Source organism: Anomalospiza imberbis, chromosome 2 (assembly GCF_031753505.1).
Source record: "Anomalospiza imberbis isolate Cuckoo-Finch-1a 21T00152 chromosome 2, ASM3175350v1, whole genome shotgun sequence".
Classification (NCBI taxonomy): Eukaryota; Metazoa; Chordata; class Aves; order Passeriformes; family Viduidae; genus Anomalospiza; species Anomalospiza imberbis.
Genome location: NC_089682.1, coordinates 85,549,629 through 85,565,433, shown reverse-complemented (window position 1 = coordinate 85,565,433; position 15,805 = coordinate 85,549,629). Strand labels below are relative to the sequence as shown.

The following is a 15,805-nucleotide window of genomic DNA, read 5'->3' as shown; positions in this document are numbered from 1 at the left end:
CGAGCGCGCCCGAGGCCCGGCGGCCACGGGCCAGGGGGCAGGGAACACGGGCACCCGCCCCGCCTCGCCTCGCCAACCCACCCTCCGCGCCCGCGGCCGCCCCGCCGCACTCACCTGCTCCTTGCGCTGCCGAGCCGCTCCCCGCCGCCTCCTCCGCCGCCGCCCGGGGCGGAGAGGGTGGGAGGGGGCGAGGGGGGGGTCCGTCCTCCCGGGCCTGAGCGCGGAGCGGCGCGGGCAGGAGGGGGAGGAGCGCGCGGAGCGGCGCGCGCCCCCGCGGACCCGCCGCTCCCGCCCCGCGCGCCGGGACAGCCGTCGTGGGAGCGCCGCCGCCGCCACCGCCTCCGCGCGCCCTTCCCGGCGGCCCTCGCGCCGCCCGCGCCGCCGCCGATGATGACGACGATGACGACGGCGGTGACGTCGCAGGTGGGAGGGCGGTGGCGGGAAGGGCGGAAGCGGCAGCGCCGCCATCTTGGAGAGGGCGGGGAGGCGCCCGGCTCCGCCCCGGGGGCGGGGCAATGGGGCTGGCTGGGCGCTGGGGCCGGACCTCCGTGAGGAGGGGCTGACGGAGCTGCGGCTGGTTACCTTGGCGGAGGCTCGGGGCTGAGCTGAAAGGAGATTTAGCCAGGTCTTCCCCCTGACAACAAGTAACAGGATGAGAAGACATGGTATTAAGCTGCACCGATGGAGGTCCAAGTTGTACATTAGGAATAAAATTCTTCACAGAATGGTGATTAAACATTGGAATGGATGCCTAGGGAGGTGGTGGAATCGCTGTACCTGGTGGTGTTTCAGGAAATACTGTACATGGCTCTCAGTGCCCTGGTCAAATTGACAGGGTGGTGTTGGATTGTAGCTTGGACTCGGTTATCTCGGAGGTCTTTTCCACCCTCAGTGAATCTGTGTTTCCATGATCTTCAACTAGAACAGGTTGCTCAGAGCCCCATCCAACCTGTCCATAAATGTTTCCAGGGTTGGGGCACCTCCCACCTCTCTGGACCAACCTGTGCCCGTGCCACACCACCCTTATTGTAAAAAAACCCCTTCTTTCTTAGTCTAAACATACCCAATTTTGGTTTAAAACCATTGCCCCTTGTCCTGTCACCTTACAGAGTCTTCAGGCCAGTGCTGTGCTGCAACAAGCCCTTGGCCGCCGGGGGAATGGACTTGGCTAGTTGTAGTGGAGCAGCCTCTGGGCACTGCCACTGGGTGGTTCGGCCACTTGTGTGTCCTCGATTGCTGTGGCCACCCTTCCTCTTTCACACGGGACGTGGTAAGTGGGGTTGTTCTCTTGTAATGAAATCCTTTAGTAACACAAATGGCCTAAATGGGGGAATCTCTTCTGTGGATGGAGTCTGCCCAGTGTGCCCTGTGTCAGACAGAGACCCTTTCACCTGGAGTTCCCGCTACCTAGTGGGACGTGTGTTTTTTTTCCCCTTACTCTACACTCTATTATACTTGTGCAGTGAGCTACCATTGTAGATATAGGTATATAAGTATGGCTGAAAAAAACTGATGTGTTTTAAAATACAGGAGGTGCAGTCATTCTAGAGTTTTGCCTATTTAGAAAGAAGTTTAATAAAGGAGTAAGCTTTTTTATTGCATTTTCATAAGTAACTAAGTGCAGTCATGCTAGAATAAATTATATTCAACATCACAAATTTTGTAGAATGTGTTGAGCTATCTCTTTGACAGCAGAAAGTGCTTCTAAGCAAGTTGGCTTGATTTCTCGAGGAGGAAGCAAAAATCCATACGTTCCTGTGTCACGAAGCTCAAAGGTAAAAGAATATTTAATGCCAAGATCATAAGCCCAGTCGTCAGATCCTCCAGGAGCTAAATCTATGTGAGGAAGGAAAAATAGAAAAATTGCCTGAAACCAGAACTTTTTCTGTTCAAAAGCTGTCTTCTGCTGCTAGCAAGGATATAGTATCTTGCCTTTCATTGCAGTAAAGTCATACTTACAGATTGTTTGTGCACCAGCACCAGGTCTGTAAGTTTTCCAAGTTGTCCTCTTTATTGCTTTAGCTGCTTTCTGTGCCAGACTTTCCTGAAATTAAACAAAACATTATTACCTTTAAGGCCCTGTGACAACAGTTAAAATGTACACAGTTAGAATTTACTTACAGTGTGCTCAGCACTGTATATATATATATATATATATATACAGTAATAATCAAATAATCATATAAAAGGTCCTAGAAAACCCACTGAATAAAAGTGGTAAAAGTTTTCAGCATATGCCCATGCTACAGATTGCATTTCTGCTGTAGAGAGATAAAAAGTATGGATGGGACCTTATCCCCACTTCTGGCAGTAAATTGTTGTCAAACCATTTGTTCTCATTCATCTCATATTATTTTAATTTTCTGCCACAGTACTTAAGTCACTCTTTATTTAAGTAATATTGACAAATACGGCAGGAAAATATTTTAATTGAGAGAACCCTACTCTTAAGCCATGAAGAAGACTGAAATGCCCAGAATCAGTGCACCTCTCTCTGCTTTACAGGGAAAGAGTAACTGCTCTGTTTTGAACTCCACTGTTTTCAGTGAGAGTTTGTGCTGTGTCATTTGGTGGTTCAAGAAAGTAAAATTCTACATATGCAAGATATATTTTCCATCCTACCACTAAGACAATTTAAAATAAGTATCCCTGGCAAAAGCCATAATAAAAGTAGCAAATATCCACCAGAATACCTTATTGCTTAGGTATGTAAAGAGTGTTTTTAGTGTAACACACCTAATTAATTTCACAGTTTATGTAAACTATAAAACATAATGAAGAATTTGCACATATGTATCTTTTCAAGATATCCAGAACAGGACTCTGCTCTTCTAGCAGCAGCTTCAACATGTTAAGTGTTGTTGATGTGTAATCAATCTAGAATAAATATTTTCATTTTTCTATAACCTTCAGAAGCCGCTTGCTGATTTAAACATTACTAGACCAGCCCAGACTTTTTAAAGTTGTTAAGGACATCAAGAAAAATGTCATTTCCTAATTCTTGATCCTCACAGCGTAGTGATTCCCTCATTACAAGACTGACCAAGATGGGTGAATAGTTCTGACATAAGTGTGAAATTTCTGGAGATGGAAAGACTTACCAGCTCCTCATGGTCCTTGCTTTTGTTTGTAGTGTAAGAATATGGAAACAACACCAACTGGGAGTAGGAGTGCATGGTTATGTAGGCTTTAATGGTGTCCTTGTGGTCTCTGACAAAGCGAGCCACTGCTTTCACTTCAGGCTCAGATTCTGGGTAGGGTCCGCAGTATATCTCCCGGCATTCAGAGTGAGATGCTCCTGGACCTTTAACCAAAAAAAAAAAAAAATGCAGTTTTACTCCTTTACTTCTTCCCTTCTGCATTTCTGTTCATGAAAAATGCAAGAGTATGAAACGAGAGAGCAGAGTATGGTGTTAATACACAAGAAATCATGGATTCCACCATACTATGGAAAGAACTTGCATCCTTGTAGAAATCTCTGCAAGCCTACCAGGATTTCTCACCTATTGTGTTATTACAAACAATCAAGGAGAAGATGTAGAAAAAAAGTATTCAAAGACTAGATAAATAGTCTTAGAGGAGAGGATGAATATGCTTTATTTAAAATCATCACATGGTTGAGAGATCGCATCTTAAAATCTAGAAGAACTACAGGAAAAAGGCAATTCTACATGATTATTTAATTTTCTGGGAAAGCAAACTCTCAATGGGAAGCTGAGGAAACAAATGAAAATGAAAAATTTTTAAGAAAAATTGACACTGGAACAAATTATCAAGAAGACAAATAGGATTCACTTCTGTCTTCAGAATAAGACCAAATAACTTTCTGGAAACATTCAGGATCTTTAGGGGGGGAAAAATGCATGTTTTTCTTGGTACAACAGCTGTGGATGGTTTGGCAATGCTCTAGAATGACTGAAATCCATACAGGAGTTTAGTGTCAGCACTGAGTGAAGTCAGATCTGATCAATAGGGTAACATTTTAAGCCTGCAGTAATTAAATATGATATAGTCTTTATAAGAATCACTAAGGGCCAAAAAATCTTGGTCAGCTAGGCATTATGGAAGAATAACTGAGCTAATCAGTTTGTACACCACAGTGGAGCATCTACTCAGCTGGATAGTGCAACAGGCCTTGGGTGACATGGCAAGGGCCACCTCTTCCCTCTTTCTTTCTTCCCACCAACAGCCACCCCAGGTGTGTCATGGTGTGATGCAAGGGGCTCTGTTGTGCTGGGAAGAGGTTATTCCATGGTGTGTCATCTGGGAATGAAAAATCTTGAGTCCCAGAAGGAATCATCTAAAGCTGGGAAAGTTTTCACTGGTTCATAATAGGTATTCAGCTGCATTTGTCTTTGTACTAACTTTGCGGAACAGTAGATGAAAATGTTTTCAAAATCAAAAATTTTAATGGCCAAAAGTGAGGCAGGGGTACAATAGGAAGAAAATTATATCCTACCACACCAGTGTGCATCAAAATTCCTGTTCATGTCAGTACCAATGCACTCGCTGTTACCGTACGAGGAGCGGCTTTTTCTCCACAGCCGATTCTATGGGAAGAGACACACAAGTCATGTTCATGGAAAAATGCTGAAAAGGTCAATGCACCACCTCACTGGTTAGTTAAATGTGACTTCTCACTTGTGCCTCTACAGTCCTGTGCTAGTGAAGACCAAGGAAGATTCTAAAACCAGTCTGCTTGCCAGCAAGGCTGGGTGATAAAAGGAAATGTTGGGTAGGATCAGAAGTGATCACATTCTGATTTCAATGGAATTTGGACTGCAGAAGGAGCGCAGGAGACATACTGTTTGTCTAGGTATGTGAGTTTAGGAGCACAAATCCAACTTTCTGTGGGGAAGGATGTAGAAATTCTAAGTACAGAATAAGTTTGGGGTGTGCAGTTCCAGGATGATAACTATGCCCTAACCATCCACAATGATAATTCCCATAAATAGCAAATCAGTACCTTGAACAACCTTTCAAAAAAGGTCTACATACAGAGGGGTGGCTCCATGTGTATTCATAGCCATCCACATTTATCACAGGCATGATGTAGAAATCGAAGTGCTCCAGAAGAGTTGTCATGGTCCGATCTCTCTCACGCACATGGATTGCCTATAAAGCACAGAGGAAACATATTAAAAGCATTCGTAATTGTTATTTTTCTTACCTTCCTGCAAAGGTACCTGGTGGTATGTGTAAAATAATTGTGCAATTATCAGAGCAGTCTACCTGAGTCTAATAAGGCTCATCATGTCATGGAAATAGTTAAACAGCAAAGAAGCTCTCTGCTCAGAAGTGCCACAGGGAAAAATTGATACAGTCAGTCAGAGACACTGCAGTCCTTTAGTGTTAGTGTGTGGTCATGAGACAGAAATGAACCCTATTAATAGGAAGGTTTGAGCTTTTGCTGCCTGTGTAAGTAGTAGAAACCTTCCCTTCTGCCCAAAATACAGCAAGCTCCAAAATAACAAGTAATATTTCAAATGGCTGCCGTAGATAACATTATTTATTCTGGTAGCATTGTGAGTTTAGTGCAACTGTATGACAAGAGTCAGTATGATCTACATTGCTAATTTTGCCTCACAGATTATTTTGAAGGCTTTAGTGATACTGAACCTGGTTGTTGGTCCATGACAAAGAAATAAATTTTAACCTAGATGAGTGGGTTTGTTACTATTAAAGTAGACTAAGTCCTTCATCATCCTTGTTTTTTCTTTATGCCTTATTTAGATCACCTTTTTTCATTTTAAATCCTTCCTAGTTATCCTCAGGCAATGGGCTTCCTTTGACTAAATGAGAAATGTCAATCTTTCTACAATCTTAATGACAAAATTAAATTATAAAAAGTGGACCCATTATAAAGAATGCCTAGGTTTTATAAGGGAGGGCTGATGATTTTAGTGCATGTGTGCAGATGTGTATTAATGTCAGATTTTAAAACATTGCTTCATGAAGAGATACAGAAACAAAATTTGAATTTAAACCATGTAAATTAGATCAAAGGAATGGAGAACCTAAATGTTCAGCTTGTTACATCTGAAAAATGCTGCAGGGACATGTCACTGGCAAAATGACAGCACAGCTGGTAATTATTTGGAGCAGCATGAAAAGGGCAAAATGCATTTCTATCCAGTGGAACCTTGCCAGCTGGGATTATCAGTGGGACACAAGGTCCATTCAGCTGTACCTATCCCTAACTCCTGCAATATCCTTTCAAATGTTTTAGGCATTGAGATTTTATAGTTGTGATTGATAACAAAAATAAATACATTTTTTGTTGTTATTATTGTTATCATCATCATCCACATTATTTAGTTCCATCATGGACAAAACATAATTCACATTTCAAGGACTTGTCTATGTTGTTTCTCTGACTATAGTACTGGTGACTGTGAAGTCCCAGTGTCATCTAGTTTATTTTTACTGTGAATTTTGCTTTTGTGAAAAAGTAATAATAAATAAATATCTCAGAACATTAACTGAGCAAAATGGGCAACCTTGTCTGTGCCAGAAAGGTCTCAGAAGCCTTTTCCTGGTCCATACCAGGGACTGGGTCAGCAGCTCAGCATAAGGAGTTGAGTAGAGATGCCTTAAGTTCAACAAGACCAAGGCAATGTATTTTAAAATCCAGTTGTAAACTGTGGATGTTGTTTCTTTTGGTGCACCTTTTTTCCCTCTCCCGAGCAGTGTAGATAATAAAGATACTAAAGATAGATGTGCCTATTTGTCTGTGGCCACACATCAAGGCTGGTTGATCTAAGCCCGTCCCATCAGTGATTAATCTACAGGCTCAACCCATCAGTGATTTTCCACTTTCCATGAATGGTACTACAGCTGGGTGTTGTTGGTCACGTTCTGGAGGTCTGACATGAGGGTGATACTAGCAAGGATAATACCTTCAGAAGAAGGTGGCTTATGTGGCTATTCTCTGCAGATCCAGAAAAAAACCAAGGAGCGCAGATGAAAAACATGGAGTCAGGAGGAGCAGTAGCACAGACACAGGAGTGGGTAATGCATCACAGCCAGAGCTGTGCCATGTCTGGAGCAGGTTAATGTGGGGTACCTATTGCTCTAGGAAGGCATGTAGAGAAGAGCCAAGGGTTTTAGGACAGCTTGAGCTCACCCTGTGTGTCTTCTGACCTGCTCCAGGCAGTGCCAGTTGCAGTAACATGGACAAAAGTCACCATGTGCTATGGGACTCAGAGCCAAGACCACTCCTGCAATCCACGTGGCAGTACAGACATGGCCCTAGCAGATTACCAAACACTGGTACTTTTTCTGGCATGCCCTGTCCATCCCTGACTGTTCATGACAATAAATGTCTCTGTTGAATTTGCTGCACATACTTTGAGGTTTCTTTCGTACTTAATAATACATTTGATCTCCTTTGCATTCACTCCCAATGACTTTCTCTCACACACACATACTCTTATCTACTGATATGCACACACACACACACACACACACACACACACACTGCTATGCTTGCAGTTTAGACATAAATATAATGTGTTGGTCTTGTGGGAGTAAATGGATTAAGGCTTTATGGATCTTAGAATGCAATTGGACAAAGGTAAATGGCATCAAGATCTTTTGCTTTGAAAACAGTAATCAGATGTGATTATGTACTCACATGACCTATGAACCACAGGCAAAAAGCAGGAGAAATCCATTCTCTAGCATGGATACCACAGTCAATCCATATGGCATTTTTTGATTTTTCCTTGCTTTTAGAAATCTGACAAAAGAGAGATTGCATTCAAATGTCACCACTGTAAAGGGTACCACATAAAAGTGGAAATAAAAGGTAACCAAGATGGAAGAAGAAGCATCTATCTTGTAAGGAGAGTTCAGACTGATCCCGGGCCAGGATGCAGTCATTGGCTAGGTTTGCATACAGTCAGAGCCATTCAGGCTGCTTGCAAAGACCTAACACAGGAACCAAGAGGACAGCAAGAGCTGAAATCAGGTGAGTCTGCCATCAGCTATGCAGGGCAACAAACTAGATTGCCTTCATCATCAACAGAGGAGGGTATCCACTATGCCAGTATTTTATACCTTTGCATGATGGCCTAGATGTGGTAACTTCCTTGTGACCCAGAAAGAAACCTAATCTGGTCAAATGCATTTGCAACAGTAACGCATCTTACTAGAACAACTTAGGACTTCTAAAAATCACAAAAAATAAGAATGTAGGTATAGATTTAAGGAAATGCCCTGGCCAAACCCCATCATTTGCTTACAGTAGTACTTGGAAAGTTTTTGCAGTAAGTCACAGGTGTACCTTCAGAACATAAAGCGGTCGCTTTTCATAGGATGATCCAATATATATTTTCTGGAGGAGATCAGAGTGGACTTTCAGTACTGCCTCCATCCAATGATATATCTGCAAGGGTAAGTGGATCTTCTTAGTAAGTGGATCTTCTTTTTACTGTTTTTCATCCTCCCTGAAAGTAGTCTAGATTTAAATTCATTCTACCTCCCAATATTTTTATCTGATGGGAAAGAAAAACTAATAATTCAACCCACCTACCACATGCCTGACTGTAATTTTTGTTAAAACCAGCAGTAAGATGCAGTCACAACACAGTCCAAATGTAGCCCTGAAATTCCCGTTTAATTCTATTTGTTTAAATTATTATTGATTTCATGTTTTAAATATTTACATTTGTTTTGTGACTTCATTTTGCTTCGGTATTTACTGCCTTTGTATGACAGTTTGAGGCAATACATGTATGAGAGATTTTGTCTGGTGCTTCTTTCTATCTCTATGAAAGCATTACAATAAATATAACTCTTAATTGTTGTGCAATACAGTGGTAATTATTAACTGCTGCTGATTTCTTTCCCTTTATATCCATTCTCAACCATGAGATAAATTTCACCCTTTGCATCTACACATGCTCACAACAAAAACAGCTTACTTCTTTCATTGAATGGTAGTTTTCATAGTATGAGGAAGATCCGCGAGCATTGACTGTGTCATTGGCAGTCTGTTTTTCAATAATTCCTTGAACATCTCCCATCAAGACTCTGAATAACAAAGGAAGAGCACAACCTCCTGTTAAATAAATGACAAACAATTTTACAGAATCATTCATGACAACAAATAAAAAATACATACTTGTGTTGGATGGTCAGTTGCCTTAATTGAGCTTTTATGCTATTTATGTTGGATGCCCTGACATAGAAATGGACTTCTCTGCCCTTCTGGATGTTTTCAACCACAACCGGTTGCCAGAGAATGACCTACAAATTTTCCAAAAACATTTTATTTTTTTTACTGAGGAAAGAAAAAATATTCTTACTAACATTTAATAGGCATTTTGAAAATAATCAAAGCATATGTTTTCAATTTAAGAGGCCACTCGTAACAAGCAGTTTAATGTTCCATGTGATGTGTAGCATTCTGCTACTTCTGGAAGTGAAATGTGTATATTTAAGAAAAGTTTATAATGACTTCTGCACAGAAATTCATAAATCAAGAACGAAGACAAGAATATAACCTTTTCTGAGATAGTATTTCTAGTACAATAGATATATTTAGCTGGTTATTATGTTACATGTTTTCAAATGTGCTGAGAGTTATTTTCCCTGAGGGTATTTGGAGAATTAATGAAGATCAGACCAGTCTTTGTAGTTATTGTATTCTTTGATGACTTTGATCAGGGAGGAAATAAGTGCCAGAAGGGGTTTGCATATAAGTCAAGTTGAAGAAGTAATACAGAGATTAGAAATTGGAGAAAAGTAAGAAAATGAGATTGTTCTTGGTAAAATTAAATATTTTACAATAATAAAATCAGAAGCCAGCATATTCAAAAAAAGACTGAAACTTCAGAACCAATAATACAAAAAGATCTGGCGATGACAGTTAGCAGTAAATTAGGCATAAATTTAGTCTGTGTAAAAAGTCAGCATAATTCTTGGATGCATTTTTAGGGCATCATACAGCATGAATTCACCAGACAATAGGGTTTAATTTTTTCCTTTATGGTTCAGTTGCACAAGGAATAGTTTGAACTATAAATGGTAACCATTAAAATTGGTTGGAAGGTACTGTTTGTGCCTACCCTTTCCTTTTCCTTTTCCTTTTCCCTTTCCCTTTCCCTTTCCCTTTCCCTTTCCCTTTCCCTTTGCCATTCCCATTCTGTTTTTTTTCTTTTAGCTTCCCCAAATTATTGTAATGGAAACAAATTGTCTGGTTTATAACCCATGAAAAATATTTGGTTTGCATATGTGACTTGATTTCCCATAAATGACTTGGAAGAAAATACCACAAGCCCTCTCTGCATTGAATGTGCTGCAGTTCTTCTTCCTGACTTCTTGGTGCTCCTGTGTACAAGAAAGTGAAGAATCACAGTAGTAAAAAAAGATGGAGTGGAGGTTTATATTGGTACAGAAAAAGAGATGTGTATGTGACTTGACTTGTGAAGGTGGAAAAGAGCAAGGAATGTTAACAAAACATTTCTGACAACTTAAGGGAAGGATTAGAAGATGCTAGTAGGGACAGCAGAAGGATTTTAGGGTGGGCGTAAAATGAATAGGAGCCAAGAAAGACAGAGAAAGACTGGGTGTAGACACCTTTAAAAGCTCTCAGTCATATGAAACCCATCCTCAATCATCCTGTAAATTATGTTGATTGAATGGTTACACCTTTGTTGCAGTGTTGACTTCAAACTAGGAGGGTGTGATTGGGCGAGAAAAGAGATGTCTCAATTTTATTAAATACTCCTTTATCTAATGAAAGATAGAAGTAATAATAATACAAAATATTATTTAAGATATGTTTATCTTCTAGATGCTATCTTTAAAAAAATACCACAAAAATCCAGTCCTGATCTTCAAAGGCATGCAAGCCATATATAGGTCATGATCACACTGCTGAGGTTCCCCGGCAAATGTATTTCTATTTGCTGTGTTGGTCTTTTCCCAGTTTTGTAGTGCCTTAATACACAAAATCAATTGCAGAAATATGAGCTCTGATATAATTCATTACTGAAACATTATGTAAACACATGTAAATCAGAAGGTAGTGAGAAATTAAAACCAAGCATTTCCTGAGCTGATGTATTAGAACAAATGAATGGAAGTGGGCTAGATCTTTCTTGTGAGGGAGAAGCAGTATTAGGGCACTTGGGGGGAAAATTTGGCCTAGAGTTCAGAGAGACAGAATAATTTGTTTACCTCAGTGGTGTTCAGTAAATCCTGAAGAGCTTCAACTTGTTCATCAGTTTGTGGGAGAGCCCACAAAACTTCATCCCTGAAAAACAAGGGTATTTAGATAAAGCACAGGTACTTGGAACAGCTGCAGTTCATGCAAAAGGGAAGAAGCAGGCTTGGCCTCTCTCATCTTCCCTGGCTTGGGTGCCATGAACCCAAAGACATTCCAACAGTGAAGATGCTGAATCTGGTTCCAGCCTCTGCATCTACTAATCAGTAAAATCCATGAAAGAGATGGTGCAGCGCTTTGGTAACCAATATTTACTGCTGAACACTGAGGTTGCTCCCGGGAGCTGGCACCAGCACCACAGCCACCAGCTCCAGCTAATCCACAGTGCAGCAGCAGCAGTTGAAAACTAGCTAAGAACAGGAAGATGGCTCTCCTATTGTCCCCTGAGTTTCTCGGTCACCATTCAGCAGAGACATCAGCCCTCGCAGTCTGCCAAAAGCCCTCACAGGTTTGGCAGAAACCAAACATGATGTTTTGTAGATGTGCATTACTACTTCAGTCAAGTTTTTCTGGTGTCCTCATTTATGTCCCTCTGCTGGTATTGTTTCAGATGGTCTGCACCACTGTCCTCCCCATCTTTGCCCAGTAACTTCTATTCCCCTTCTATTTGAAAACCGTGGTCTGGACATGCTGTATGTGACATGGTGCTTCCCAGTTGCTCCATGCCTGACACCACTGTTGGTGACAGAAGTGAAATTCACTTTCTGGAAAGAAAAGAACAGCACTCTGCAATGAGTCCTGATCATCAGTGTCCTGCAGGTCATGTAGTTAAAAATTGCATTGGATAGGTAATTAAAATAATTTGTGTGTGTAGAAGAAGGAGACTCAAGGGAATATCAGACCCCTCTTTCCATTTCCTGGGCTGGGGTGGCTCTCAGCCATCTAATCACGTGGAACTGGTGGCACTGTATAAACCAGGCACGATCAAAGTCCCTGTCAGCCCAGACAGCAAAGGCTGTCCTGAAAAGAAAACAGGCAGGGCTCTCAAAACTAGAGTTTTCAAGCAGCATAACATGATTGTCACAGCTTGTTGCTGTGATTGATTTCAAGCAGAAACCTGACAGCATCTGGCAACCAGGTGATTAATCTTTACTTTTAGCCAGGCTCCAAGCAATCACTGTTGTTTCTCATGCAGAACCAACAACATGCCAACCCTATTTTTGCCTCCACCATCGTTTGACAGAACATCAAAAAACAATCAAGAATAGGCAAGGTGGGCAGTTTGCCTATTTCTTTAGTGCACTCTGAAGTGTATGTTTGAGGCTACTTTAAAAATGAATGTCTTCTCATAGCTGAGGGAGTCTTTTCACACAGGAGCCAAGAAAAGGCCTGCTGCATCTGGTTTCATTGCATGATTCCCACAGCATCAGAGCACCATAATGGGGAAGCTGATGTGTATTTGTACCCCACTATTTGTTGCACAAATATTTTATCTGAGTGTGGTAAGTACTGGACAGGTGTTACAATTCCTCTCTAGCTCTTGTGATAGGACCTGAATACACTGATTAAGCTGATCAAAATTCTGCCCCTGCCTTTCAGTGTGGCGAGTGTTAACAGCCAAAACTGTAGTTGTTGCCCTTCTCAGTTGCCCTGCTTTGATTTGGCATTGTATCCTCTTTCATCTGTCTCCTTTCCCATTCTTTGTAGAAAACATCCAGACAAAAATTTTAATTATTACCCTTATTACCAAGCTCAGAATCAGCCCTCTACCCCCAGTTTCCTTGCCCTGCCTGCTGCCCCTGGACAGATGGACCTGGTCATCTCAAACACACCTCTTTTCTTTCTGTTCTCATGCCCTCTTCCCTGATTGCTTTCAGTTTGTCCTTGAAAAGAGCCTTCTCGTTCCTGCTTCCAGTGTTCTGCCAGAGACCCACTGGGCTCTGTCCCTGTCTCCCATATCTTTTTCCTGTCCTTTTTACCTCTTGGTAGAAGTCCAGCTGCCATCCCCGCACTACTTTACTCAGCTCTTACCCTGTGAGTAAGTTACATTTCAGTTAATCTTAGGTGGGTTTGATATCTTCATCTGAGCTAGGCACTATCTTATTAAAGAAACAGGCACTTTAGGGGTTGGGTTAACCTGCGCTAATTTAGATGTGTGTGCTAACCTGAAATTAATTGCCTTCTAAATACACATATTTTTGCCCACTAGCTGTACAGAAAGGTGAAGGGGACTTTTTCCTACACAAAGCTATGTAAAAATTCATCTGGTCAGATGAATCTCATTATTTTAGCCATTTTCGTAACTGGGGTTGGGGTGGATTAGGCTCCTACTTTCCAGTGGGAAACACCATATTCTTCTTTAAGAGTCAGATATTCAATGTTCTATTTAAACATGAAATAAATAAATCTTCAAATAGCACAGAGCAATATTGTTCCACTGAATTCACCTAAAACCACATTTGTTTCCCCCTACTTTAACCCTCCCACCTCCGTAGCAATCCATAACAAAATATGATTGCATCACAAAGGGAGAGGAAAGATTCTCTTTTTAAGGCATGAACTCAATGGTGGTCATCTCTCACCGGTCTGCAGAGTGGTGCAAAATCACAGAAGGGATACAAGAAATAATTCACGTTTTATTTGTGTAGATATTTTAATTCTGGGAGCAGGTTGTATTTAATCATAAATTGTTCAGCTTTGCTGAAAATCACCACATGAGGAACTTATCCTTTTAGTTCTACTTATTAAAACATTTCAGGTTTTTGAACCAGTGGTACATGCAGAAAATAAAAGCACTTTGCCTGTCTTCATCTCTGACATATGTTCTCATGTTTTAAGAAAGCATTTGGTTTCAGGGCATTTCTGAAGTTTATCAATAGGTAACAATAAAGCTGCTTCTGAAACATTGTACAAATACCAAATGGTTATTCAAAAATGATTTATGCCTGGAAAAACCATCATAAAAGCTGCTTTGGAAAGAAAACAGATTGTTAGCTCTTTCTGAAATGGTTTCTTTTTCTACCTTGAGAAGTAATTCATTTAAGATCTTGTTTTAAAGCAAATGAAGAAAATTATTTTTCCCATTAAGTTTCAAAATGCCATTTATTGGCATTCAAAAGTACTGAATGAACAGAATTGATTTGCACTTAGACCGAAAAGAGTAGTCTTAATATGATTAAAAACATAGGATTTATGGATGCAAAGAAGACTTAAAATAATTTCATTTCCCCCACCATCTTTATGTTAAATTGAACCACGTATCCAATTACAAGGGCAATAAATTTATGTCAGCCTTTGACAAATGTTTTCTCATGCAACTCAGAATTATTTTGCATCAATACTTTCCCTGTCTCACCCACCACACACTAGAACACCCAGTAGCATCAGTAGATCTTTACCTTGGAATAGTGAAGAAATGCTTCTCTGGAACCAAGATAAAAAAGGTAAAAAAGAGCAGGTAAAACTTCATCTTCATGGCATTCACAACAAAACCAAATGCAATAGGAAAGCCAAGGGTTCAGGATCCACATTATTGATTTTAAAAATATTATTTAAAGAGTAGTTAAAATTTAATATTGCTTCTCACTTCAACCCCAAGCTCCTGATGGCTAAGTCAATATGACAGAGCTCCCTGGGGAGGTGCTGCTCATATTGATGTTGTCCATGTACAGAGGATAAAATATATTTTGAACATTTTCATATTGACAAATCACTTTGTCATCTCAGCCTTTTATTTTATTGCAGCTACAAACCACAGACATCAGAAAGAACAGCAAGTACAAAGCTTTTGTAATCCTCTAATATTTGTGGAGGTCCAGCAGCATGCTGTGCATCCAGCTCTCTTATAAGACATCACAGCCAAGCATGAATCTGGTTCAAAGCAGTGGGAATGAGGTTAAGTCCAAACAGAAAAATTCTGAACAGGAAACATTCTTTTCCTGGCATTTGCTAGCAGAAAACAAGAAGCAGGTGAGACTTTTTTTTTTGGTACTTTGACATCCTTGCATTTTCCTTATGGATGTCATAAGGATTACTTTTCAAGAAAAAGTACAAGTGACTCTTCATCTCATTATTATTAATTTTTGCATGCCCCGAGATTTGCTTCTCGTATCTCTATCCACATTTATCTGTACAGGACATGCTGAAAAGCTGTGCGAATTTGGCATGTCCAGAATAGATGATCTTCATCTCTGTTCCATGCTTGAACAGCAAATCCAAACTTTACTAAGACACAGCTAATTATCCTGGTTCAAGTCCTCTTCTAGAGGGAATTCATTCCAGAACAGGACTGAGGAGTGAATCAATATGTATATAACAGGGACACCAGGGAGCCAAGACCTGGATGTGAATGGGGTAACTAAATTATTTGATGCACTAGTGTAGCTTAGGGTTATAGCTCTACCCTGGGTGAAAAATGCCTGGGAACAAGCTCTGGAGCTCAGGTTAGGTATTGCATCCATGAACATCCTCTAGAACAGCTCTGGAGTGGTCCAGATCAGAGCCAATTCTCCACCTAAGGAGGCAGCCAGGCCTTTGGAAGTCAAACACAGCCCTGGGGTTTTTTTGTTTTGTTTTGGGGTTTTTTGTTTGTGTTTTTGTTTTTGATTTCTGTTTTTGTTTGTTGGTTTGTTT

The 15,805-nt window shown here is 40.8% G+C and overlaps 2 protein-coding genes across 6 annotated transcripts in view; both read right to left on the bottom strand.

Annotated features, from left to right (window-relative positions):
- ZC3H13 (zinc finger CCCH-type containing 13) overlaps positions 1–360 on the bottom strand; it is a 45,550-nt gene extending 45,190 nt beyond the window's left edge. For 2 of the 5 annotated variants that reach the window (XM_068182186.1, XM_068182187.1), the window contains exon 1: positions 115–254. The gene's annotated coding sequence lies outside the window, so the exon portion shown is untranslated. Of the gene's footprint in view, positions 1–114 lie in introns of all 5 variants that reach the window. The other 3 variants (XM_068182188.1, XM_068182191.1, XM_068182190.1) reach the window with 3 other exon arrangements.
- A 1,264-nt stretch (positions 361–1,624) lies between these two features.
- CPB2 (carboxypeptidase B2) lies at positions 1,625–14,726 on the bottom strand. Its single transcript, XM_068182185.1, has 11 exons — positions 14,572–14,726; positions 11,188–11,263; positions 9,128–9,252; positions 8,928–9,036; positions 8,288–8,389; positions 7,637–7,741; positions 4,999–5,115; positions 4,460–4,550; positions 3,102–3,304; positions 1,960–2,044; positions 1,625–1,836 (listed from the first exon to the last, which is right to left on the bottom strand). Exons 1-11 carry the CDS (start codon positions 14,646–14,648, stop codon positions 1,652–1,654), a joined length of 1,275 nt encoding a protein of 424 aa, XP_068038286.1. The 5' UTR covers positions 14,649–14,726; the 3' UTR covers positions 1,625–1,651.
- Between the last annotated feature and the right edge of the window lie 1,079 nt (positions 14,727–15,805).